The sequence below is a fragment of the Pseudochaenichthys georgianus genome, chromosome 17, assembly GCF_902827115.2.
Source record: "Pseudochaenichthys georgianus chromosome 17, fPseGeo1.2, whole genome shotgun sequence".
Taxonomy (NCBI): Eukaryota; Metazoa; Chordata; class Actinopteri; order Perciformes; family Channichthyidae; genus Pseudochaenichthys; species Pseudochaenichthys georgianus.
This window is the reverse complement of record NC_047519.1, coordinates 41,800,436-41,826,147: the sequence shown is the minus strand read 5'-3', so window position 1 is coordinate 41,826,147 and position 25,712 is coordinate 41,800,436. Positions and strand designations below refer to the sequence as shown.

Here is a 25,712-nt window from a genome sequence, read left to right as displayed (position 1 = left end):
AGATGCAAATGAAGCCGATGAATCATTTCTACATATCAGGGCCGTATGAAAAACATTGTCCTCGTGTAAAGAAAATAGTGAAACAAAAATATGCTGAAAAACCATGGATCACTATGGGAATATGAAATGCATGTAAAACGAAAAATGAAGTATGTAAAGACTTCTTAAAGAATGGATCAGTAGAGGCTGAACAAAAATACAAGACATACAAAAACAAACTAACAAAGATAATACGATGTAGCAAAATGGATCATTACAACAAATGATTGGAGGATAACAAAAATAACATTACAAACACATGGAATGTATTAAATACCATTATTAAAAAAGGAAATGGAAAGGCACAATACCAAAGCAGTTTTCTGTCAAAAAACGATACAGTAATGTATGTCATGACCTCAGTTGTGGAAGATTTCAATAAGTACTTTGTCAATGTTGGTCCTTGTCTAGCTGAGGACATTTTAAATACTGGTTGTAGTAATAACTCACATCTGTAATCCATACATACGTACATAACAGGGAACAGTACGTTGAACTACAAAGCCATGAATCACAACTACTACATGTGGGGTGCCTCAGGGCTCAGTCTTGGGGCCATTACTATTTATTCTGTATATTAACAATATATGTGAAGTATCAAAAATTATTAAAACCATTCTTTTTGTAGACGACACAAGTCTACTCTGCTGTGGGGACGATTTAGAACAGCTATTGGTCACAATGGAGAAGGAACTGAGCAGGATGAAGATCTGGTTTGACCTAAATAAATTAACATTGAACGCAAGCAAAACCAAACTCATACTATTTGGGAATCGATCGACCAATACAGAGAAGAAACTCACTATAAATGGCGTCCAATTAGAGAGAGTATCCGAAATAAAATTCCTTGGAGTAATCATAGACAATAAATTAAGTTGGAAACCACATAGCTATATCAAAGCCAAAATATCCAAATCAATAGCAATTCTGAATAAAGCCAAATACCTAATTAATCAAGCTTCTTTGTTTATGCTGTACTGCTCCTTCATACTTCCATACATGATGTATTGTGTGGAAGTTTGGGGGAACACATATAAAACAAATACACATACAATCTTCATCCTGCAAAAAAGAGCCATACGAGTTATACATAAAACTACGTACAGAGAACCTACAAATAAATTGTTCATCAAACTAAAAACACTAAAACTACAAGACCTGGTTGACTATAAAACTATTCAAATTATGTTCAAAGCCGCAAATCAACAATTACCTCATAATATCCAGGGACTTTTCACACGGAGAGAAAGCATGCACATGTTGAGAGGAAACTGCATTTTCAAAAAAAAACACCCGTACGAACAAATGCCAAACTTCATTGCATCTCATCAAAAGGTGTTAGTCTGTGGAATAACTGTAACGATGCACTGAACTATTGTACAAGTCTATCTAACCTGAAAGTATTATTTAGGAGCCAAATCATTAATGGTTATGAACAGGACCTGTGAAATCCCATTTGTTGTTGTTTCTTGTAATTGTAAAAGTAATTTATTTGATTGTTTTGTAAAAAACTAAAAGCAAACAAATTAACAAGACAAACATGTCACTGATGACGATGACCTAATGTTTTATTTATAAGAAAAATATATGCTAGAGGGGGTAGGACCAGAACAGTTTTGTTAAGCTTCTTCATGCCCCTGTTGAACATGACAGAGACTATCTGAGAATTATTATTGGGGTTGTAATTATTAATTTGAGTGAGAAAAAAAAAAAGAGAATATATATATATATATATATATATTATTGTATGTTTTTGTTTCTGACATGTTCAATAAACTGACTAATAAAAAAAACTGGTTAAGCGCATGCTCCGTCCTGCTCAGAAGACAACCAATCCCGTGCGAGCAACAGCACAGTAACTTTTGCATCTGGTGAATATAAATAGACCGCTCTGTGACAAAGAAGTCATTCGACCCTGTCGCACCTCACTCTCTCATCATGCCTGCCGATGCACCCCCCGTCAAAGCTGCCAAGAAGGGCTCCAAGAAAGCCGTCGCTAAGACAGCCACCAAGACCGGCAAGAAGAGGAGAAAGTCTAGGAAGGAGAGCTACGCCATCTACGTCTACAAGGTGATGAAGCAGGTCCACCCCGACACCGGCATCTCCTCCAAGGCCATGGGCATCATGAACTGCTTCGTGAGCGACATCTTTGAGCGCATCGCCGGTGAGGCCTCTCGCCTGGCTCACTACAACAAGCGCTCCACCATCACCTCCAGGGAGATCCAGACCGCTGTCCGCCTGCTGCTGCCCGGAGAGCTGGCTAAACACGCCGTGTCTGAGGGCACCAAGGCCGTGACCAAGTACACCAGCTCCAAGTAAACTACTGCTGACATACAACAACACAAAGGCTCTTTTAAGAGCCACCCACTTCATCTACTGCTGCTCTCTCCTTACAAAGTGTCTAATATGTCAACATTATTTCCATTTTAATACAACTTTAATAATACCTATGGTCTAAGTCAGAGGTGCCCAGTACATCGACCGCGGGGGCAATGCTGGTAGATCACGAGTCATTTATAAAAAAAAATCCATTTCTGTTAAAATAGACAAAAAAGGTTTTGTCCTTGGTCTCCCTGCCACTTAATTCAGGAGTTTACTTGATTGACAGAAAAAGCGCCCTATAGCTTTCCAGTCTGTTAACCCAGAATGCAAAGCGATACAAAATCAGTCAAGTGCTGGGAAAACATTCACATTCAAAGGTTATTTGACTCATTTGTAAAGCAAGTGCCGCTCTGCCGAAGAGGCATTATTGGATTGTTCACAAGGCATATGACAGCGACTTCCCTCCGAGTAGTGTAGGAGCAGACACAGTTTTGGTGGCTTAAAGCCCAGCTCTGCTCCGCGCCGTCCGTTAGATGAGCCTGGTCAGATTAATAAGAAAACGAGTTCAAAACACCGGCATACAAGTTATAACAATAATCTGATTTTAATGGTAAAAAGACACAATACGAAAATACAGAGTGCCCTGTAAAAGAGCACTCCGGGCTCCCCGCTCCACTGCCGTGCGATACAGGTATCGGGACCGGCCAGTCAGCAACAGGGGGCCCCGTGCATGAATAAACAACAGTATATATGGACCTTTTTGGGGCGGAGAGTCACTTCTTATCTTCCACTGGATTCTACTCCTTTAATTTCCCAGGGAAGGTTTCACACAAATTATTAATTTCTCAGGGAAGGTTTCCCACAAACTATTCTTTCTCAAACAATCAAACATTGTACACAGATATATTAGTATCAAACATTGGCCCCAAAAAGAACCTTGAAAAGGACATGTGTGTGCGTTTGGTAAAGAGGAAGTGTATGTGTGTGTTGATATCTTGGTCAGGGAGTGTATGTGTGTCAGGGTATCTGGGAAAGTGTGTGTGTGGGTGGGTATCTTGGTCAGGGAGTGTATTGTGTGTGTGTGTGTGTGTGTGTGTGTGTCAGGGTGTCTGGGAAAGTGTATGTAAGAAGGTTTATATATATAGGATTACTTAAAAACAGTCCCAAATAATACATGTTCACTTCAATACAGTTCAAGATAATACCTGTTTACTTTAATACAGTTTAGAACAATATCTGTTTGCTTTAGTAGCGAGTTGGGAAAGGTCATGTATTATTGCTACAGAAACATTATCTCACAGTCTTAGTGTCGCCAACTCGTTTCTAACATGCAAAAAGACCCAAATGGTCTATGGTCGGTGTATTTTCGACCTGTATCTCTCTCCCCCGTCTGTGTGCGAGGGGGGGGGCAGTTTACACACACGCAGCTGCTACATGCAGCAACACACGGCTGGGATGGCGGAGAGAAGCGCTCCAAGGTGTGGTTACATGTTACCCGTCTTGAGGTGGACAATGCTCATTGCCAAGAGTGTTTAGAATGTGAGGGCGGTAACACGAGCAATTTGTCTAAACATTTAGCAAAATTGCTCCACATTCAGACTGTCTTTCTAGTAGCTCTGTAGCTCCATCCGTGTGTTGCTAGCAGCAACACACAGAGTTAACTACATTATACAAACATGGGTTAATGATTAGAGGTAACTGAGTTACTCTTTATTTTGTTAAAGTTTCAACTATTCTGTTTACAGTTCTTTCATCAGATTATTTAATACGATTTGTTAAAACATTGTTTCTTTTGACTTGAAATATTATTTATTTAATTTAAATAAAAAGCAATGTTAATTTTGTTCACAATTTGTTAATTTAATAATATATGTATTTTTAAATCAAGTATTCATCTTTGTCTTCATTGCTAGTTTCCACATGCCTAAAACAACCTCAAGCTAAATCTAAAAGTTGATGGCTAAATAAGAGCATTTGAGAAATTGTGCAAGGCATACAGTAATAGTCCGAAAAGTCGATTAATCGATTATGAAATTAGTCGTTTGTTGCAGCCCTATTGTAGTTATCCCATGTAAAAATAAAACGTGTTATTCAGCAACCCTTGCAATTTGGGATTTTATTTTTGGTCTGTAGACCTCGGTGAGCTGGTCATTTCAAAAGTAGCTCACCAGCCAAAAAAGTGTGGGCACCCCTGGTCTAAGTGAACACCCTTTTTTTTTTAAGCTGGTTTTGAAATTATTTATTGGTGGTAGTGACATTCAACTGCCATGCTCACTTGGATCATCTTCCTGTGATCTGGCTTTTACTATTTACATTTTACTTTCTGAGCAGTTTTTCTTACAGTTTTGTTTGTATTATACATCACTTCAACCTGGAGGTTTTCAAATATATATATATTTGTTATGTGCTGCTAATATAATGTATGTGCTGTGTGTGTGTGTGTGTGTGTGTGTGTGTGTGTGTGTGTGTGTGTGTGTGTGTGTGTGTGTGTGTGTGTGTGTGTGTACACGAATGAGAATAGGTTTTATTACCAAGTAGCTTGACACATACAAGGAATTTGCTTTGGTATATTTGGTGCATACAAAGACAGAATTAATAATACCTAGCAAAACTATTAAAATCTAAATATGAAATAAGAGATGTCCTCCACATATAAAGATAAGGTAAAAAAAATAGACATTACACAAATTACAACTTACACAAATAAGTTACAATTGATGATCATTTTTTCCCCGTGGAATGTTTAGTCCAAACAGCTGCATGTATTTAGGTGTGTGTGTCATTTGAGTTATAATCCCAAATATATTATTTAATAAGTGAATTACACACTGTAAATAATCATTAAGTATGACACCTTTTAGAATGTCTTAATGTTCTCTACACATTGAGACTTTCGCTTCTTAAATTACAGGAGTTTATGTTCATCTTTGAATGGGTGAAAACAATTTCAGAAAATTCAGTCTCATTCTGAAAAGAATTCAGGCGGCAGACCGACCTGTTTTCTGATTGGACGATCACAGTTACGGATCAATCTGACCAATGAGCGTTTAGCTGCGCTCCTATATAAACTGGTGAGAACGGTGGTCGACTCACTTTCTTCTAAACGTCAAAGAATAATCACGTAGAAAATGTCTGGACGCGGAAAAGGTGCAGGAAAGGTCAGGGCGAAGGCAAAGACTCGCTCATCCCGTGCCGGGCTCCAGTTCCCCGTCGGCCGTGTCCACAGGCATCTGAGGAAGGGCAACTACGCCCATCGTGTCGGTGCCGGAGCCCCGGTGTACCTGGCCGCTGTGCTGGAGTACCTGACCGCTGAGATCCTGGAGCTGGCTGGAAACGCCGCCCGGGACAACAAGAAGAGTCGTATCATCCCCCGCCACCTGCAGCTCGCCGTCCGCAACGACGAGGAGCTGAACAAGCTGCTGGGAGGAGTGACCATCGCTCAGGGAGGCGTGCTGCCCAACATCCAGGCTGTGCTGCTGCCCAAGAAGACCGAGAAGCCCGCCAAGAAGTGAACACCCTGATCCCGCTTCAACAAACAACAAAGGCTCTTTTAAGAGCCACACACTTCCAACTAAAGACATTTCTCCCCCTTGCCTTATATGTATTGATGTGCACAACATGTCACCCAACTAAAAACACCCACATTATAGAGCAAATTATACAATTGAAACATAACCCTCATTTACTATTAATGATATTATGTATTGCAGGTTGTAGCCTCTCTAAAATTAAACCTTATTTCAACTAAAGCAAACTATTTTTTCACAATTTCCTTCGTACATCCAGCAGGTTAATCACCACATTCTCAAATGAATAGCGGTGTGGTTTCTACATCTGTCAGTCCACAGAAATAAAGCCACAACGTTTGTTGGACCCATCATTAGTGTTTAACTCAGTTTACACTATATCAGTATTAATTATTGGCAGGTGTCTGCAGTTCACCGATCAATAGCGTACCGTAGCATTTAAGCACTCGATGGTATCTTTATCCCACACGCACATTGAAATGAATAACAGGTTATATGTAGTTCCAGCCTTTATCCAGCAGATGTCAGTGTTCACCAACATGTTTGGAGCAGAACGAAAATAGTGGCTCTCTTGTAGTGGAATATAAATATTAACACACGTGTTATTTTCTATTAGCATTTTGAGAAATGAGGTACATCTAGTACATATATTAATGAAGTTAATATCTTTTAGCCAATTAGCAGTTCTTTAATGTGTTAGGAGTTAGTTTAGTAGCTCTAAAACATACATGGCACAAGCTATTATACAGCACTATTTCAAGATTAGATAAGCATGTAAATATTAACATCTTGAAGAATATTGTTTAAACTAAACTTTATTTAAAACTCAAACACTAAGTACAAGAGCCACAATTAGAAACAGTGCCAGAATAGTATAGTTATATAACAGTAATTATAATAATTGTATTTACATTCAATAAAAACAAAAATATTTAGGATTGAAAACTGAACTTAATAAAATATACAAAACATAATTCTTCATGTTTGAATTATATTCTTTAAATACTGTTTATAGCTCTACTATTTTCTGCTTGACTACATTATTGTTATGGAGATACATTTCCGTGATCCATTATTCGTTAACTTAATTTGAATATAAAATTAACCCAAAATACATTTAGATTAATGAGGTCAAGTTTCATTTATTATGTATTGTCATATGCACATAGCTACAGTGTAGACGTGGCAATGCACATCTTAAGTCCCAGGCTCCTCCAACAATGCAACATAGTTATATAGGACAAAAGACAATAAAACTGATTAAAAAAAAAAAAGTATTAAATTCAAATAGTGCAAAAAGAAACCATAGAATCAATTAGAATAAAATAGTGCATTTTATGTTGCAAGACAAATGTGAGGTGAAGTAAACTTGATACATAATAATAATAATAATAATAATAATAATAATAATAATAATAATAAAACATAAATAATAATTAATACAATAATCTCAATAATGCAGAAAATGCTTGAGGTGACCAAGTAAATGAAAGAGTCTATATAGATGTACATAGAATAAGATGGACAAAAACAGAATGTAAAAAGAAATATTGTTTATTGTAGTGATATTTATTTGGACTCAGGCTTTAAGCCTGGAAGAGGCTTTCTGTTTAACCCTCCGGTATCATTCGATTGGACTACGCAAATTAGTCATTCGAGACAAAAATGTCCACTGCAAAAGACTTTGATAAAAACATTATATTAAAAGGTTTTTTTCACAACTTTTTTGGGTTCAATCTTTAAAGCAACTTCCGCCCTAATAGAAAATACCAAAAATGTAATCATTTTCAGGATTTTAACCCTTTCAATGCCATTTTGAAAACATGAAACCGCTGTTTTTTTTCATGATGAAAACAGAGAAAATGAGTTATTTTCCCAAAAATACATATCTGGAGACTGGCTCTTTTTTTTTTATAACAGTCTTGGATATGTCAAATATTAGCAACAAAATGGATTTTTTTGCATTATTAGTTTTTGCACAAAATCAGATTGAACAAAAAAGTTACAAATTAGTCATTCGGGACAAAAAAGTCCACTTCCAAAAACTGCTCTAAAAGGACAACAGATTAATATTTTTTTAAACTTTTTGGGGTTAAATCTTTCAATCAACTTCAGTCCTGATCAAAAATACCAAATGTTAAATTATGTTCTGGATTTTAACCCTTGAACTGCCAGTTTGAAAACATGAATTTGCGTTTTCTATGAAAAACATGCACAAAAAGGCAGTTATTTTCCATATAATAAATGTTGGGGGGGGTCGGCTTTTTTTTTTTATAACAGTCTTGGATATGTCAAAGATTAGCAACACCATTTTTTTTTTTGCATTATTAGTTTTTGCACAAAATCAGATTGAACAAAAAAGTTACAAATTAGTCGTTCGGGACAAAAATGTCCACTTCCAAAAACTGCTCTAAAAGGACAACAGATTAATGTTTTTTAAAGCTTTTTGGGGTTAAGTCTTTCAATCAACTTCAGTCCTGATCAAAAATACCAATTGTTAAATTATGTTCAGGATTTTAACCCTTGAACTGCCAGTTTGAAAACATGAATTTGCGTTTTCTATGAAAAACATGCACAAAAAGGCAGTTATTTTCCATATGATAAATGTTGGGGGGGTCAGATTTTTTTTTTTTTATCACAGTCTTGGATATGTCAAAGATTAGCAACAACATTTTTTTTATTGCATTATTAGTTTTTGCACAAAATCAGATTGAACAAAAAAAGTCACACATTAGCCACTCGTGTCCCATCCACTCCCATTATAACCACATCTTTTGATCTCTCCGCCATACCGGTATATAATCATGCATTTTATAATGTCAGGGTTTTATATTGGAGGAAAATAGTTCAATGTGTCCCTTTTTACTGTATATCACCAGATGTGACATTTTACCATTGAATTATATGACCTATAAAAACACTGAAGTAATACTATTTTCAACTTTCTTTGAAATCATTTTTAAATCAGCATCAGATGTATCAATGTCAACATTTATTTTCCAAACAGCAAACTGCAATCAACATTCATGAACAAATCAAATTGTCAAAACAGAACAATGATATGTATGAGTGTGTGTTGAATAAAATGAGAGATGGATGAAGATAGAGCAAGTATGTGTGTTAGAGACGGAGTAAGATAGATGGAGATAACAAATAATGTGTGTGTATGTGCGTGCGAGAGAGAGAGAGAGATCAGTTCATCCAGCAGAACCTGCAGCAGGGGATTTGGTGCTCTCTGCAGGTGAACTTTTCCCAGTGCACATCCAGCACAGTCCCCTCTTTTTTGTGGAGCCGCTTGCGGTTGTGCCGGTGTCGGGGGCAGAGCCGCTTGCGATTGTGCCGGTGTCAGGGGCAGCTGCCGAGGCCTGTATGTCCGCCACTATGGTAACAGCAGCCGGTGTACGAGGTGGATGCTTTCTCCGCATGATTTTTGCAGACACCAGAGATCTCCCCAACTCCTCCAAGAAAAGCCTCCTCCTGAAGGACTTGTCTTGCTTCCAGGAGGGATCCACAGCAGTAAAAAGCACAAGTGCATATGACGTGAACAAATTGTCACAAGTCACAGTGATCCCTTGGAGCCCCTCTGTCATTTCCAGGACGACACGCTTTCCCTGGCCCACCTCGGCAGCACTGCCAGCAGCTTTACCGGTGTAAATCTGGCACTTCCAGGCATAGGAGGTTTCAACGTCAGCGGTGATCCAGATCTTTAGCCCATACTTTGCTGGCTTGCTTGGTATGTATTGCCGGAATTTGCAGCGGCCTCTGAAGGGGACAAGCTGCTAATCCACACACACATCTTCACCAGGGTTGAAAAGCATCGGAAGGTGATGTGTCCACTTCTCCCACAGAGAGAGGATGGGGGCAAGCTTGTCTTCTCTGTGACAGGAAGGTCTCATCAGCTTGTCGTCAAACCGGAGGGTGGTATTCATCAACCGGAATTTGGTGTGGGTCATTGTGGCACGGAAGATGGCACGTCCACTGTGGTCATCCCAGAGGCTGCGGGTGGATTCGCCCTTCGATTTGTACACTCCAGCCAACATCAGGAGACCGATGTATGCACGAATATCTGTGGCATCCACATCACTCCAGTTTGCCACCGAACATCCCCCCTGCAAGTTTGTCATGTCGACAATACTACTGATGATCTCAGCAGTGAAAAATAAATTGAAGGAGGATTCCACGTCATCAATTCTTGTAATGGCATAACGCGTGGGCCCTGGAACCAAACCTCTGGCAGCGGGAATGTAGCGCAGCGTGTCGTTGTTAGAGGGAGACCAGATTTCACAATTTGTTGATGTCCACCCACTGCCAGAATCTTCTGTTTCCTCTGCAGTTTCAGTGGAAGGGTCAGAAGAAGAAGGATCAGACTCCACTACAAACTCCACATCACATTCTTCTTCTGAGGTTGTTTCTGATTCAGAAGAAGAGTCAAGCAGCTCGCTGGAGGTTGCCAGCTGCATCACCATATCCCTAGCTTCTTCCACAGAGAAGCGCCTCTTCATCTTACTCGCTTGTTGCGTATCACAGGAATGAAACGACCAGCCAGCCAAACTACACATAGTTATGGATCTGGCTTTGCAGCCAGGTGTTCGCTTATTGACTTAGTGCATGTATGGCTGTGTATGTTTGTATGCTAAAGAGACATTATCAAAGCCTTTGAAGTTTCAAACAATTCTAAACAAAAAGGTCAAGCTGGGTCAAGATCATACCTCTGTTTACTTCTAAGACACATGAAACAGCACAAATGAAAAACAAAATGCCATGAGAGAACACTTACTCCTACATTCTCACACACATCAAAGGTAAAGAGATGAGGGGGAAATTGTGAATGCTGTAAACTGTAAACCAAGACATGACAAGCATGTAATTCAATGTAAAATGTCACATCTGGTCATATACAGTAAAAAGGACAAATTGAAGTATTTTCCTCCAATATAAAACCCTGACATTACAAAATGCATGATTTTATACCGGTATGGCGAGAGATCAAAAGATGTGGTTATTATGGAAGTGGATGGGACATTTTTGTCTAATCTGATTCTGTGTAAAAACTAATAATCAACCAAAATAAATATTGTTGCTAATCTTTGACATATCCAAGACTGTGATACAAAAAAAAGCCGAACCTCCCAACATTTATTATAGGGAAAATAACTGCTTTTTTGTGCATGTTTTTCATAGAAAACGCAAATTCATGTTGTAAAACTGGCAGTTCAAGGGTTAAAATCCTGAACATAATTTAACATTTGGTATTTTTGATCAGGACTGAAGTTGATTGAAATATTTAACCCCAAAGAGTTTTAAAACATATTAATCTGTTGTCCTTTTAGAGCAGTTTTTGGAAGTGGACATTTTTGTCCCAAATGACTAATTTGTAACTTTTTTTGTTCAATCAGATTTTGTGCAAAAACTAATAATGCAATAAAAAAAAATGTTGTTGCTAATCTTTGACATATCCAAGACTGTTATAAAAAAAAAAAAAAAGGCCGACCCCCCCAACATTTATTATATGGAAAATAACTGCCTTTTTGTGCATGTTTGTCATAGAAAACGCAAATTCATGTTTTCAAACTGGCAGTTCAAGGGTTAAAATCCTGAACATAATTTAACATTTGGTATTTTTGATCAGGACTGAAGTTGATTGAAAGACTTAACCCCAAAAAGTTTTAAAAAACATTAATCTGTTGTCATTTTAGAGCAGTTTTTGGAAGTGGACATTTTTGTCCCGAATGACTAATTTGTAACTTTTTTGTTCAATCTGATTTTGTGCAAAAACTAATAATGCAAAAAAATCCATTTTGTTGCTCATCTTTGACATATCCAAGACTGTTATAAAAAAAAAAGAGCCAGTCTCCAGATATGTATTTTTGGGAAAATAACTAATTTTCTCTGTTTTCATCATGAAAAAAAACAGCGGTTTCATGTTTTCAAAATGGCATTGAAGGGTTAAAATCCTGAAAATGATTACATCTTTGGTATTTTCTATTAGGGCGGAAGTTGCTTTAAAGATTGAACCCAAAAAAGTTGTGAAAAAAACCTTTTAATATAATGTTTTTATCAAAGTCTTTTGCAGTGGACATTTTTGTCTCGAATGACTAATTTGCGTAGTCGATTTGTTACACAGTGAATTAAAGACCGATTTGAAAAATTGAAAATTGAATTCCAAAATAGATCGAGAAAATAGCCTTGTTACAAAAATGCAGGCCGTTTGCACCAACACAACCAAAGTTATTGCAAAATGAAAAGTGAAAAATTACCCATATGGACAAAAACGTCCACAGTGATACCGGAGGGTTAAAGACCTGAATCACCCAATTACGGGTGTGTTCAAGTTGGTGCATCACAAGATTCATGTAAGAAGTATTTAAAGGCAAAAAACTAAAACATACATAGATTAAGTGATTTTAAAAGGTTTTCAGGTTATGCGTCGACTAAATACAGAAAAGTATACATCTTCTTTTTCTGCAATTTATGTTATTTCTAATGTTATTTGGTTAACATTTCTGAATAAAAACAATGTATTGTGGTGAAACTGCTGGTCATTCATCGTGGCCTTAAGAATACATGTGATAAACAGTCAGAAGATAATGCTTTATTTTAAGAGCATGCCGAACACAAATACATGAGAGAAAGAAACAAGCACCTTTAACCGGTGTTAAATAATAAATAAAGTTAAAATCCTAGTCAGACATGTGTGGAGCCAAAACACCTAAGAAGCCTATTTAAAGTCTCTAATCTTCTGAGTCTAAAGTTTATTAAAGGTGTTTTTTGGAGCACATTTAGTGATGTTATTGTAATAGTCTTTAATGAGTGTAACAAATAACTCTAAAGTAATCAAGTTTCTCAAAAACAGCCCCCGATTTAAATGTTCCAACTGTTTGTGTGTTTTTTGTAAATGCGTTTATGCTGTGTCTCTTAAAGTTAAACATACGAAATTAAAAGACACAAAATGTATAAATAAAAATCGTAAAAGTGATATGATAAATTATAGATGAATACACTTTATATGATTGACGTGTTATCGGAAACAATAAATGTACTTGCATACTGTAAATCACTCCAGCAGGCAAACGGCAGGTTACTTAGTTTTCTGAAGAAGAACAGATAGGCCTACATGTTATCAAAGTGTTGAATTAAGTTAAATTATCCTAAATTAGTGAAGTGTAAAAGAAAACATACCGACTCTCCATCAGAACCGGAGTACAAACCCATGCACGACTCTTTTGAGTGTGTTTGCAGAGACAAAACTAACCTCTGTTTAACATTAACATATTTATATTAGTACACTTTTTTTAGGTTAGGTCTTTAACCAAACATCTTATTTCTATGCCAGACTAGTTTAAGTCGAATTTGAAAGTATTTTAAAGCATTTAAGAGGGCAATTAGAGAGGAAAGTCACATATTTACGACTCACACGGCAGCATTTGAGGGAGGTCGAAAGGCTTCCGATTAAAATCATAACACAATATTGAGGTTAATTTCACTTTTACACGAAGAGAAACTCCTTTGCTATCGTTTAGGGTGAATTTTACAATAGATTGTGTCCTCCAGGTGTGATTTTAATACATTTGTTCGTGAAGAGAAAACACAAAGTGGCACAGTATGCCTGCTGCTCCTGTGATTGAGTCTCTACGGTTCTCATGGTGTGTTTAAGTTCCGCTCTTTGCTGGTTTCTCTCACAGTCTCACCGAGTCCAGAGAATCCACTTTGAAAGCAACATGGCAGAATCCGCTCCCGCCGCCGCACCGGCCAAGTCCCCGAGGAAGAGAGCCACCAAGCCGAAGAAGGCGGGCCCCAGCGCCACTGATCTCGTACTGAAAGCCGTCACCGCCTCCAAGGAGCGTAAAGGGATTTCCTATGTCGCCCTGAAGAAAGAGCTGGCCGTTAAAGGCATCGACAACGCCAACCAGGTGAAACGCGCCGTGAAGAAGCTGGTGGAGAATGGAGCCCTGGTGCAGGTCAAGGGATCCGGAGCCAGCGGCTCCTTCAAGGCAGCCAAGCCCGCCGAGAAGCCCAAGAAGGTAGCGAAGAAGCCCGCAGTCAAAGCCAAGAAGCCGGCAGCAGCAGCAGCAGCGAAGAAACCCGCCGCTAAGAAGCCAGCAGCCAAGACGGCAGTAACACCCAAGACGGCGAAGAAGCCTGCTACTCCTGCAAAGAAAACCCCCGTGAAGAAGATCACTAAGAGCCCGAAGAAGGTGGCGGCCAAAAAGGCAGCACCCAAGAAGGCAGCTACCCCCAAGAAGGCAGCGACCCCCAAGAAGACCTTAACCCCGAAGAAAGCTGTGAAGAAGGTGGTTAAACCAGCTGCCAAAGCAGCGAAGAAGGCACCAGCCAGGAAAGCAGCGAAGAAGTAAACAGACCATCTGCTTCATCTCCAAAAGGCTCTTTTAAGAGCCACCCACATACACCGAAAGAGCACTTCTCCTGTTTTAATATTACATGTTTATATTTTTATAACACCAGAGTACCTTACTTTTTACAAGAAGTGAATTAATTGATATAAAGATGACTTGAATGAAACATGAATAACATGTTACCTGGTATACGACATTCATCCATTTCCTCTTAGTATAATACATTTCATTATGTTGTTATAAATACATCTACTTACATATTCTCTCTCAAACATTATCCCTTACATGTACATTATTTCCTATAGACATTGTTTTAAAATCCATATTTCATAATGACATACTATTATTATATTAGAACGTGTCTTTACTACACATGAACCATTACCCTCACCCCCCTCTGCAGCCGGACAGACAGCGGAGCTCCTTCTCCCACAGACTGATCCAGCGTCTCCTCCGGCTGGCAGAGAGCTCCCTTTAGCTTCTCCCTCTCCAGAACCACGAACAGACCTCTGCACAACAGCAACCTTGCACATCTGTCATGTATATACTTTGGTATACAAGTCAACTACATGTTAACATTTGAATCCATCCACAATATTCTATAATGTCAATCATTTTTAGTATTTTCTTCTATACTTATATTCACTGTTTATTTTATTTTGTATCTTATTACTACTTCTATACTTTATTCAAACGCTTTTTATTGTGTAATGCCTGAACACACTGTAACATAATAATTCAGTACATTATTGAAATGATATCATGTTATCACAATTCAAATTAAACTTAAATGCAAAAAGGTTACTGAAACAATATTATATAAAACCCACAAGTTTATTATATATGAAATAAAACAATCGTGCATTGTAGAATAATATAATAATCATATTATAGTACAGCACGTTACCTTTGTGTACTTTTTAAACATAATAGTTTGCTTCATATAATTGTGACTTCATAATATTGTTACAAATGAAAGGTTAAAATGTCTTTCCATGTTGTCAGATCAGATCAGAAGTCTTTTAAAGGAATGGTATGGTCATGACACTCATTTTTAAATAATTATCATCCGATAAAACAGACCAGTCTCTGCCAGTCTTTCTTTTTTAATCCGATGACATTATCAGTGATTTTAAACTGATTATATACCGAAATAACATCAACACTGTGGGCGCCGCCATTTTTCGGACGTGACGTAAACCATGCGTTTGGTTTTCGAAGACACGTTGATCTCCATGTTATTTACTGTAGTTTATCTCTTCAAATATGCCTCACTGTATCGCGAAATATTGCCACAATTCTGATAGGAACAATCCACGGAATGCTCGGTTCCATCTGTTGCCAAAAGGTAAGCGTAAGAAGTACATTCGGAGGCAGTGGCTAGCGAAATGTGGCCGGCCCGAACCGAGAGATTCACAGGCTCATGTATGCAGCGAACATTTCAAATTTCCGGACGACTACTCTGAGAGTATGATAAAACATAACATGAGATTTAAAGAACAACCATTACTTAATGGAGATGCAGTACCATCGGTCTTTCTGGTGTCATCACCGACCAGGACACCAGTTCGGCCAGTAGAGAAATCGCCCTCTGCAAGTGTGAAGCGACGGAGGAGCAGAAGTAGTGCTCGGAGTAAGAATAAGGTAATTTAGGGTTAATTTAAATTGGCTATGCTCAAGTATGTAGACAAGCTAATTTCGAAGTAGTGTATGTGAAATCAACCTCACAATAAGATGTGTGTATATTACAATTATTAATGTCATATTTCAAGATGATTACTTAGATATTACAATATGGTTGATTGAGCTGGAGTTCATTATCGAGCATACACCTTAACGTCACAGTCATCTGAAGAACGAAACCAAACCTTGTTGTTTTTATTAATTGCATTACCAAATGGGTATCAAATAAACAGTAAGCATTGGTAACACAACTTCCAAAGTTACAGTAAAATAAAAAGGACCCTGACTCGGACAATACACAACATGTTCAACAGCAGAGAATCAGTTATATTGTTTGTACACATGGTACTTTACATATATATATATATATATATATATATATATATATATATCTGATTGTTTAAGGTGTCCAGGTGATGCAGACAGGCTGGACCAGAGAGTGAGAGACAGAACTGGACTCCTCACAGCAGTGAATTCAGCTCAGGTACAAAGACTCTTTTTTCATACTGTACAAAGAATCAAGAAATATATTGGTTTAAATGAATGAAGTATTGACTTGAATACACTGATATACATTCCAATAAACAATACTAAATACTAGATCACCTACACATCAGTTAAGTTGAGGGTTTATTCCATGCAAAAAGTTACATTTAGATATTTAGCAATATGACTTTGTCAGCTCTCTAATTTAATGTATTGAAGGCAAAGATATTTAACACATAGTGAGAACTGCTACTATTTATCTCTCAATATTGTCTGTAAAACGTGGTAAAAGTTATTCTTTCAGTGAGACAACAGAGCAAGCTTCTACAGTTTTGTAACGGCCCGTCTACACTACAGCGTCGACAGTGTCGAAAGCTCCAATCTGCCCATTCACTTTCAATGGGGTGACGTCACGTAGCCACGCTTTTTCGCCGAACTGAATTGTGGGTAGCAGAGCGGTCCGTCTCAGGCGACAGAAGTTGAACAATGTTCAACTTCTGTCGCCTGAGACGCCGGAGTAGCCAGCGCCAGCCAATCAAATCCCGTTTCCCAAAATCTGACAGCTGAAGCCGTAGCCAATCAAACCGCGTCTAAGCTGGGAGAGATATCCCGCCGTTCATTTCTATATTTCAAAAAAAGTCGGAGGAGAAACTAACTATCGCCGTAGCTAATCACCCGGTTTTGTATGACCAGACCCTCTTCACCTACCGGGATACAAACCGGAGGAACCAGGCATGGAGGGAGGTGGCAGAGACAGTGGGGGAAACTGGTAGGTTTTCGCCTGTTTGGGGAGTTTATATATATATTGCTCCCATACAATCCCCGGGGTTTTTTGCTTTGTATGTCGGGGGCGGGAGATTCATGTGATTGGTTGTTGGCCGTGTTGCTTGAATAAAATCCCCAAGCTCCAGACACGCCCAGCTCCAAGCTATTTTTGAAGCTGTAGTGTGGATGCTCCGTAACAGTTAAATATTATTTTGATAATAACATATATTTCAATGTTGATGAACTTCATACTGTTCATTCATAATCTGATTGCTCACTGTTAAAATAAAATAAAAACATTACAATTACAAAATAATTATATCTACAGCCCCTAAACACACAAACACACTGCTTTCATAAATAACACACTTGTTCTGCAATAATATGTTTTATGTTTCCTGTCATTTTTGTTAGGAAAGGACATGCCTGAAAGACACGACATCTTCTCCTTCTCTGAGGGTCAAGAAGAACATCCAAGACGAACATTAAAAGCTGATGTTATGAGATTTTAAGACCAGTACAGGACATTCACTAAGAAACTACTTTTATTGTAAAAACAGTCAGCTGATCGAATGCAGCTATTTCCACATCGACACTCCATCAGCTGATTATTTCTATTTGCCTCACTTTATGAGCTTCACATCACTTGTGCCTTTTACCGCAGAGTTTGCAACGTCACAAATAAATGGGGCCAATCTTCAGTCAGATGTGAATGTGTAATCTGACATTTTCAGTAAGAATAATGGACGAAAGGAGTGCAAATACAAATACAATTTATTGAAATGTGAACCAAAAGTTAATCAAATGTTTTAAATAAAAAGCACATATGGACAGAAGGTGTAAACCTATTAAATGTATAAGTAAACACATTTAGTCAAATAACGTGACAGACTAGGCCTGTGCAGTTGGTATCAGCTTTGCCCAGCATGGGCTCCTCCATCAGCCCTGGTCCTCCTCGCAGAGGAAAGACCCTCAGTCCTCTCCAAACCAACAGACAGGACGTCCATCACACCGAGGTTTCTCCCTGAAGTCTCTGCTGCTCTCTGGACACCAGGCTGTCTCAATCCGTCCACACTGAATATGAGAGGGGGAAAATGAAAATAATAAATGCTTTAGACAATAAGAAACATAAAGTTGACTGTTGAGTTGCTCAGTTTTTTTAGATTGTCAATACTATTACTGTATAAATAATATCTCAGGTTAAGAGGCACATTCAAATAAAGATTGGTCTTTAAATACATTTTGTCTTTTGAATTGTTTGTCTAAAGTCAAGGATCTAGAACTGGTACTTAGTTTGAATAATACAGTCTGGTTATTATGCTGTTTGGAGGAGGCCTCACAGGTAAGAGCACTAACTAGCTACCATCACATGTACCTTAGCTTGACTTAAATGTATTAAACGTATAGTTAAGTGATATCAAAATATCAATGTAACTAACTAGCATAACTAATGTCATGCAAACATTAATATTTGCTTGATTCCAGTGTTGAATTTAGCACAATTGCATACAAACGTTAAGGGGTTTTAAGATTCTGAAGTATTATGCTAAAAACTCAATAACTTAGATTATAATTTATAGTTTTGCTGAATAGTTTCAAGGCCGCTTACCTTAGAAACGTAAAATGCGACGGCAGCGTGCAGATGGGGAGCATGTTAGCTTAGCTTGGTAGCTTCAGCTAGCTCTGGAACTTCCAGCTCGGTGGCAGCAGGTCCCGCCTCAGCTCCACCTCTTTGCCCTTATTTGGAGCAGGCTGGAGAAGGCGGGAGTTGAACTCTGACATAACTGTTGAGCCGTTAGTGGCCGACTCCGCCTACTAAGGGCTTCACGGCAACTCTGCAGAATCCTATGGGTGACGTCACGGACCCTACGTCAATTTATATATACAGTCTATGGTTCAGACCAAGCGGCAAACTCTGGGGAAGAGCCGTGAAGCCAATACGGAAGTGCCACACACGGCAGTTCATATATTGGCCGATATGCGATGGCTGCAGAAAGGAGCAATTTCCATAGACCCCCATGTTAAAATGCCCAACTTTACAGCAGAAAAAAACATGTTTCTCTCCCTGGCTCCATACATTTTATTATCGATATAGTTAGATTCCACCTTCATGATTATGGATCTGAGAGTGAATTGTTTTCTAACGCGACCCTTTTATTTATATTAGGTCTTAAAGTGTGTGCATAAATTAGGGCATGGTCACGTTGAGTGACGGCTCTGTCAAGTGCCTGCCGCTGTTAGCTTCTTGTCTCTCTGCTAGCTGCTCCGTGAAGCTAGCTACAGGGACTCTGCCGGCTCAGCTGATCCAGGAAACACAACTTGTAGGCGGCCGTGGTTGTTTATTCTTCATGCTTATATATCGGACTATTGTGACTCGCTCTGCCGTTAAAACAGACGGTGCATGAATGCGGTAAGTAAAATTCGAGTGCTTTATTTATGTGTTAATGATTTTAATCAGCTACGTAATGAATGGTAAGGCTTGGGTTAGCATGTAAGCTAGTGGTAGCTACATCGGTGCTAACGATTGTAATCGTACCCTCCAAGTTAAAATCATAGACTGTATATATAAAGGTTAAAACGAAATAGACAAGTGTTAAGCGTTAAGTGGGATAATACTGTTGAACAAACGGCTTCTGTTTGAGGTTGATAAAATAAGGTTACATCCTTGTAACTTAGAGATATTTTATTATGTAGGAGGAACTGTATGCATCGCTAAGGTTAATTTAAATTGGCTATGCTCAAGTATGTAGACAAGTTAATGTCGAAGTAGTTATGTGAAATCAACCTCACAATAAGATGTGTGTATATTACAATTATTAATGTCATATTTCAAGATGATTACTTAGATATTACAATATGGTTGATTGAGCTGGAGCTCATTATCGAGCATTACACCTTAACGTCACAGTCATCTGAAGAACGAAACCAAACCTTGTTGTTTTTATTAATTGCATTACCAAATGGGTATCAAATAAACAGTAAGCATTGGTAACACAACTTCCAAAGTTACAGTAAAATAAAAAGGACCCTGACTCGGACAATACACAATCCAACATGTCCAACAGAAGAGAATCAGTTATATTGTTTGTACACATGGTACTTTACATATATATATCTGTTTGTTTAAGGTGTCCAGGTGATGCAGACAGGCTGGACCAGAGAGTGAGAGACAGAACTGGACTCCTCACAGCAGTGAACTTCAGCACAGGTACAAAGACTCTTTTTTTCATACTGTACACAGAATCAAGAAAGATATTAGTTTAAATAAATGAAGTATTGACTTGAATACACTGATATACATTCCAATAAACAATACTAAATACTAGATCACCTACACATCAGTTAAGTTGAGGGTTTATTCCATGCAAAAAGTTACATTTAGATATTTAGCAATATGACTTTGTCAGCTTTCTAATGTCATGTATTGAAGGCAAAGATTTATCTCTCAATATTGTCTGTAAAAAACGTGGTAAAAGTGATTATGTCAGTGAGACAACAGAGCAAGCTTCAATCAATCAATCAATCAATCAATCAATCAATCAATCAATCAATCAATCAATCAATCAATGTTTATTTATATAGCCCAATATCACAAATGTTACATTTGTCTCAGTGGTCTTCACAGTGTGTACAGAATATCAGTATGACAATACGACACCCTCTGTCCTTAGACCCTCACATCGTACAAGGAAAAACTTCCAAAGAAAACCCAGTTTAAAGGGAAAAATGGGAGAAACCTCAGGGAGAGCCACAGAGGAGGGATCCCTCTCCCAGGACGGACAGACGTGCAATAGATGCCGTGTGTAAATTCTACAGTTGCACTACGTTTTGATAACAGTTAAATATTATTTTGATAATAACATATATTTCAATGTTGATGAACATCATACTGTTCATTCATAATCTGATTGTCTTTGTAGCTCATTGTTTAAATAAAAAAAAAAACATTACAATTACAAAATAATGATATCTACAGCCCCTAAACACACACACACCGCTTTCATAAATAACACACTTGTTCTGCAATAATATGTTTTATGTTTCCTGTCATTTTTGTTAGGAAAGGACATACCTGAAAGACACGACATGTTCTCCTTCTCTGAGGGTCAAGAAGAACATCCAAGAGGATCATTAAAAGCTGATGCTATGAGATGTTAAGACCAGTACAGGACATTCACTATAAACAACTTTTATTGTAAAAACAGTCAGCTGATCGAATGCAGCTATTTCCACATATACACTCCATCAGCTGATTATTTCTATTTGCCTCGCTTTATGAGCTTCACATCACTTGTGCCTTGTACCGCAAACGGTGGACCTAGTGTCCCGATCGGAGTGGGAATAATAATAATAATCCGTGCATTTTATCCATTAATTTCCCCAACATTGTGGTAAAAAAAACACACGTTTAATCCATGTTGTTGGTGTACTACAACTACAAAAAGCATCGGTTTGTTTTCTCATCAGGAAATGCAGACCGGCTCAAACAAACGATTTTTAATCATCATCCTCACTCATCATTTAATGTATCATATGTTCGCGGAATTGACATGAAAGCACTAATAAATGTATTTTCATCCACTTGAGTTTACAACCACAAAAATAATCGATTTGTTTTTATATCACATCCGACGGGAGGAAATTCAGCAGCTCTCACTCCCGATTTTTAATCCTAATGTAATCATCATCTTCACCACAATCATTTATGTTTATGTCGCCGAATTGACATGAAAGCACTGACAAATATGAATATACTGTAGTCAACTTCATTCAAACGTTATTAACGTGCCTAATCTCAGTAATTCACCATTTCTACGCATGACAACACACTTTGTCCGTGTTTGGCTCTCGAAGCGTTCCCGCATTGACGTCACTTCCGGCTTCCCCCAAAACTTCAAAATGAGTCAAGGAATTTCCCCGCGATGTTCGAAATTATTGATATTTAACGGAACGGTATCGCTTTTTCTTTTTTAAACTGACAGTTCGAGATTACTAGTAGCCCAATATTTCATTGCACAACAGTTGTTGGGATGGTGTCACAGGCTCTTTAAGGGGTTTTAAGATGCTGAAGTATTATGCTAAAAACTCAATAACTTAGATTATTATTTATAGTTTTGCTGAATAGTTTCATGGCCGCTTACCTTAGAAACGTAAAATGCGACGGCAGTGTGCAGATGGGGAGCATGTTAGCTTAGCTTGGTAGCTTCAGCTAGCTCTGGAACTTCCAGCTGGGTGGCAGCAGGTCCCGCCTCGGCTCCGCCTCTTTGCCCTTATTTGGAGCAGGCTGGAGAAGGCGGGAGTTGAACTCTGACGTCACTGTTGAGCCGTTAGTGGCCGACTCCGCCTACTAAGGGCTTCACGGCAACTCTGCAGAATCCTATGGGTGACGTCACGGACCCTACGTCCATTTATATATACAGGCTATGGTTCAGACTCTGTAACTCCTATTGAAAAAGATGCGGGTTGTAAAAATCATCACACTTTGAAAAAGATGCTTATATCTCTGTGTTGCAAAGCCGTTGTTTTAAGAGTAAAAGTATTACGGTCATATTAGTTTCACATTTTGACTGCAGTTTTGTGAAATGAAGACATGAAGAAAATACTTTCTGTTTTATTCATCATGTCAAGCTTCTTCAAACATACATCAGGAAACATCATTTAAATGACCAGAATCTCAGCTTTGTGAATAAAAATGATGAATGAACGAACAGAATAACCTGAATGTGGTTAAAGATTTTTTTACACACTAACAGACTGCAAAATATCTAAGATACAGAAAGCCTGTGTTTATCTGTTAGGACACATGCAGATGACAAGAAAGATAAATGGTATCCATCATGGATAGTCCGGTATTCTCTCCACACAGTGTGTTATATACATTTAACACTTATAATGTCGATAACATCCTAAGTTTAAATTGTGTGAGCTGTGAGTTGGCCCGTCATGGTTTATATTTCACAGATATATATCTTTCACTGTCAATATGTAGACATTTAACTTTTCATTTTGTTTTATTTTTATACAATTCTTCTCACTTCTTCTGCCTTATTTACAATCTGCTGTGGCGGGAAGAAACACCGCATTTAGATGAATAAAGTCAATGTTACAGGCAAACACATGAAATCAGGAGCAGTGATGGAAACACATGGATTTGACAAGAGTCAAAAAACATCACAGAACAACTCCTAAGAGGATGTTAAAGTAGCATGCATAAGTGACATCACTATGTAACACATTGGACGTGATAGGCAAAAAGGCGGGACATCTATAAGCGGTTGACGGACAGCTAGAGGTGCTGCAGCACAGGCAGTATGAGAAGGATAACAAGCTTTTTGAACATTAAAGCACGGAGACATGTCCCAGTAAAGACACTATCTGCTTTTCCAGTTGACAGATCTCAGCGCTGTCTCTGAACGAGTCGAGGTCAACTCCAGCGTGGAGGGGCTCAATGAAGCTGGTCTGGAATCTGTGGAGGAGGGTCATGGTTTGGTCGGAGACGCTGTAGAACAGGGGTGTCAAACTCAAGGCCCGGGGGCCAAATCCGGCCCGCGACTTCATTTTCTGTGGCCCCGCAAGAGCTCTGAAATAATATAATATTGTTTATTATACGATTACATGGCGATGTACAGAAGCACGTTGCCCATAAACTACATGTCCCACAATGCATCTCTCATTTGACTTTTTTCTCAGAATTTGACTTTCTTTTCAAAATGTTACTTTTTTTTTGTTTTTCCAGAATTTGGCTTTTCTTTTAAAATCATATTGTGACATTCTCACTGAAGAGACTGGCAATTATTTGCCCTAGACGTCTGCTTCCAGACGTAGTTAATTATGAAGTTATTATTACCCTATCAGATAATAATCCAATGAAGAGGCAATAATGTAATATAATACATTATTTTATATATATTCAATATTTATATATGTATTTTTATATAATCTTAAAGTTACAACCGGCCCTTTGAGTGCAACCATAATGCTGATGTGGCCCGAGATTAAATTGAGTTTTACACCCCTGCTGTAGAAGGACAGGATACCTTCATAGTGATCCAGATGAACTCCTAATCTGGAGGACTGAGCAGCAGACATAGTTTTCATGTTGGCAGTGAAACATTAAACTATCTTTGTCAAATCTTCCTGTCCAAGATGTGTAACTCAATCCATGTACAGATGGGACCGCTCTGCTGATACTCTTTGTAAGAGAGCGCTATATAAACGGCTCTCTCTTTCCAATCCATGTCCACCTCAAAGTAGCAGCTTCCAGTCAGACTCTCTTTACTTCCCGTTTCCCTTCGATAAACCACACTGTTCTCTGCTGTGTTAGGATCCATCGTGATTTGGCGGGAGTATTCAAGAATTAATCTCTGGTCAGCGGATTTCTGGTAAATTCTCTTTCAGAACAACCTGCATTTTTCTCCGAAGTCTGACACAGCGCTCTTCACATCCTCGAAGTACAGCAGGCGGCTATTGACTCTGGAGTCTAACAGCGAGGGGACGTTTTGGACAAACTCACTGTCATCCTCTGTGTTGGAGAGCTCATTCATATCAGAGTCTTTTGTCTTCAGGTCATGCAGTTCCTCCTCCAGTTTCTCCTGAAGGTGTTTGACTCGTCCCACTACAGTTTTCCGCTGGGATCCAACCATCTTTTTCACAGTAGACTTCCTCCCCTCCACGGTATGGATCAGCCTTGAGAATACATAAAACAATAAATAAATGTAAAAAACGGAAATAAGTTAACGTGGAAATAAAACAGGAATAGAAAAACACAGGAAAAAATAAATAAATATCGAGAAAAAAAAGATTATTAACAGGATGTTCAAAAGAAGCCACTGAACAAAAGCTGCCCAGCAACAAGCAGAAGACCCTCATCAGAAAGGCGTTTCATTGGCTGATTGATACGAACTGATGACTCTGTGGCATTTGTAAAGTGCAAGTTTCACTGATGTTTGTAAGGAAGTTGTTTTAAAGTATCCGTATTCTTTCAGAACACCTTAGGAATCTCAATCATTGCAAACTTTGTTAACACACTCTGAAAAATGATGTATAAGAATCAGGCGGAAAGTATTAAATCTTTCGACTTGAAGATCACGTTATAAATAAATAAATTAGAGAAAATGGTAAATGTAGCTAGGGAAACCAACCAAGACCAACCAGTGATAAATAATTAGATAAGACATTAGATATCACTCCTACCTTAGGAAGCACAGCTTTTACCCGTAAGAAAGACACTGTTTACGAGGAAGAGCTGTACAGCAAATACTTTGTGACTGGATGTAGACTTGTTATACCACTGCTTACTAATAAAACACTGTACACTATGAACTCCATGAAACTATCTATGCACACATTCATGAAGTGGCTGATCACTGAGTTATGCTTGATGCACATGCAGCAGATACCACGGTACTTATTTAATAATATTGGCATTTATGTTTTGTCCCTTTTATTTAATATTTCTGATAAAGCCACACTGAAGAAAGCTGTTATTGAGTAAACCTGAATATTCAACAGGCTGACAATTATTATCTGTACTATG

The 25,712-nt window shown here is 38.3% G+C and overlaps 3 protein-coding genes and 1 long non-coding RNA gene across 5 annotated transcripts; all 4 read left to right on the top strand.

The window, feature by feature from the left end:
- Window positions 1-1,964: 1,964 nt before the first annotated feature.
- On the top strand, window positions 1,965-4,937 carry LOC117461937 (histone H2B 1.2-like). 2 transcript variants are annotated; one of them, XM_071206366.1, is made up of 2 exons: window positions 1,965-2,354; window positions 4,883-4,937. In XM_071206366.1, exons 1-2 carry the CDS (start codon window positions 1,978-1,980, stop codon window positions 4,902-4,904), a joined length of 399 nt encoding a protein of 132 aa, XP_071062467.1. In that variant the 5' UTR covers window positions 1,965-1,977; the 3' UTR covers window positions 4,905-4,937. The 2 variants fall into 2 exon arrangements, with proteins under 2 accessions (XP_071062467.1, XP_033959822.1); XM_034103931.1 differs by lacking the exon at window positions 4,883-4,937 and having other exon boundaries at window positions 1,965-2,374.
- A 541-nt stretch (window positions 4,938-5,478) lies between these two features.
- On the top strand, window positions 5,479-5,942 carry LOC117461950 (late histone H2A.L3-like). Its single transcript, XM_034103945.2, has one exon. It carries the CDS (start codon window positions 5,490-5,492, stop codon window positions 5,871-5,873), a length of 384 nt encoding a protein of 127 aa, XP_033959836.1. The 5' UTR covers window positions 5,479-5,489; the 3' UTR covers window positions 5,874-5,942.
- Window positions 5,943-13,606: 7,664 nt separating this feature from the next.
- Window positions 13,607-14,242, top strand: LOC117461892 (histone H1-like). The gene has a single exon (XM_034103889.2). The coding sequence runs from the start codon at window positions 13,607-13,609 to the stop codon at window positions 14,240-14,242; it is 636 nt and encodes a 211-aa protein (XP_033959780.2).
- Window positions 14,243-19,548: 5,306 nt separating this feature from the next.
- LOC139435541 (uncharacterized) lies at window positions 19,549-21,374 on the top strand. The gene is made up of 3 exons (XR_011644787.1): window positions 19,549-19,586; window positions 20,305-20,384; window positions 21,237-21,374. It is a non-coding gene; the product is annotated as an uncharacterized lncRNA (long non-coding RNA).
- The last annotated feature ends 4,338 nt before the right edge of the window (window positions 21,375-25,712 follow it).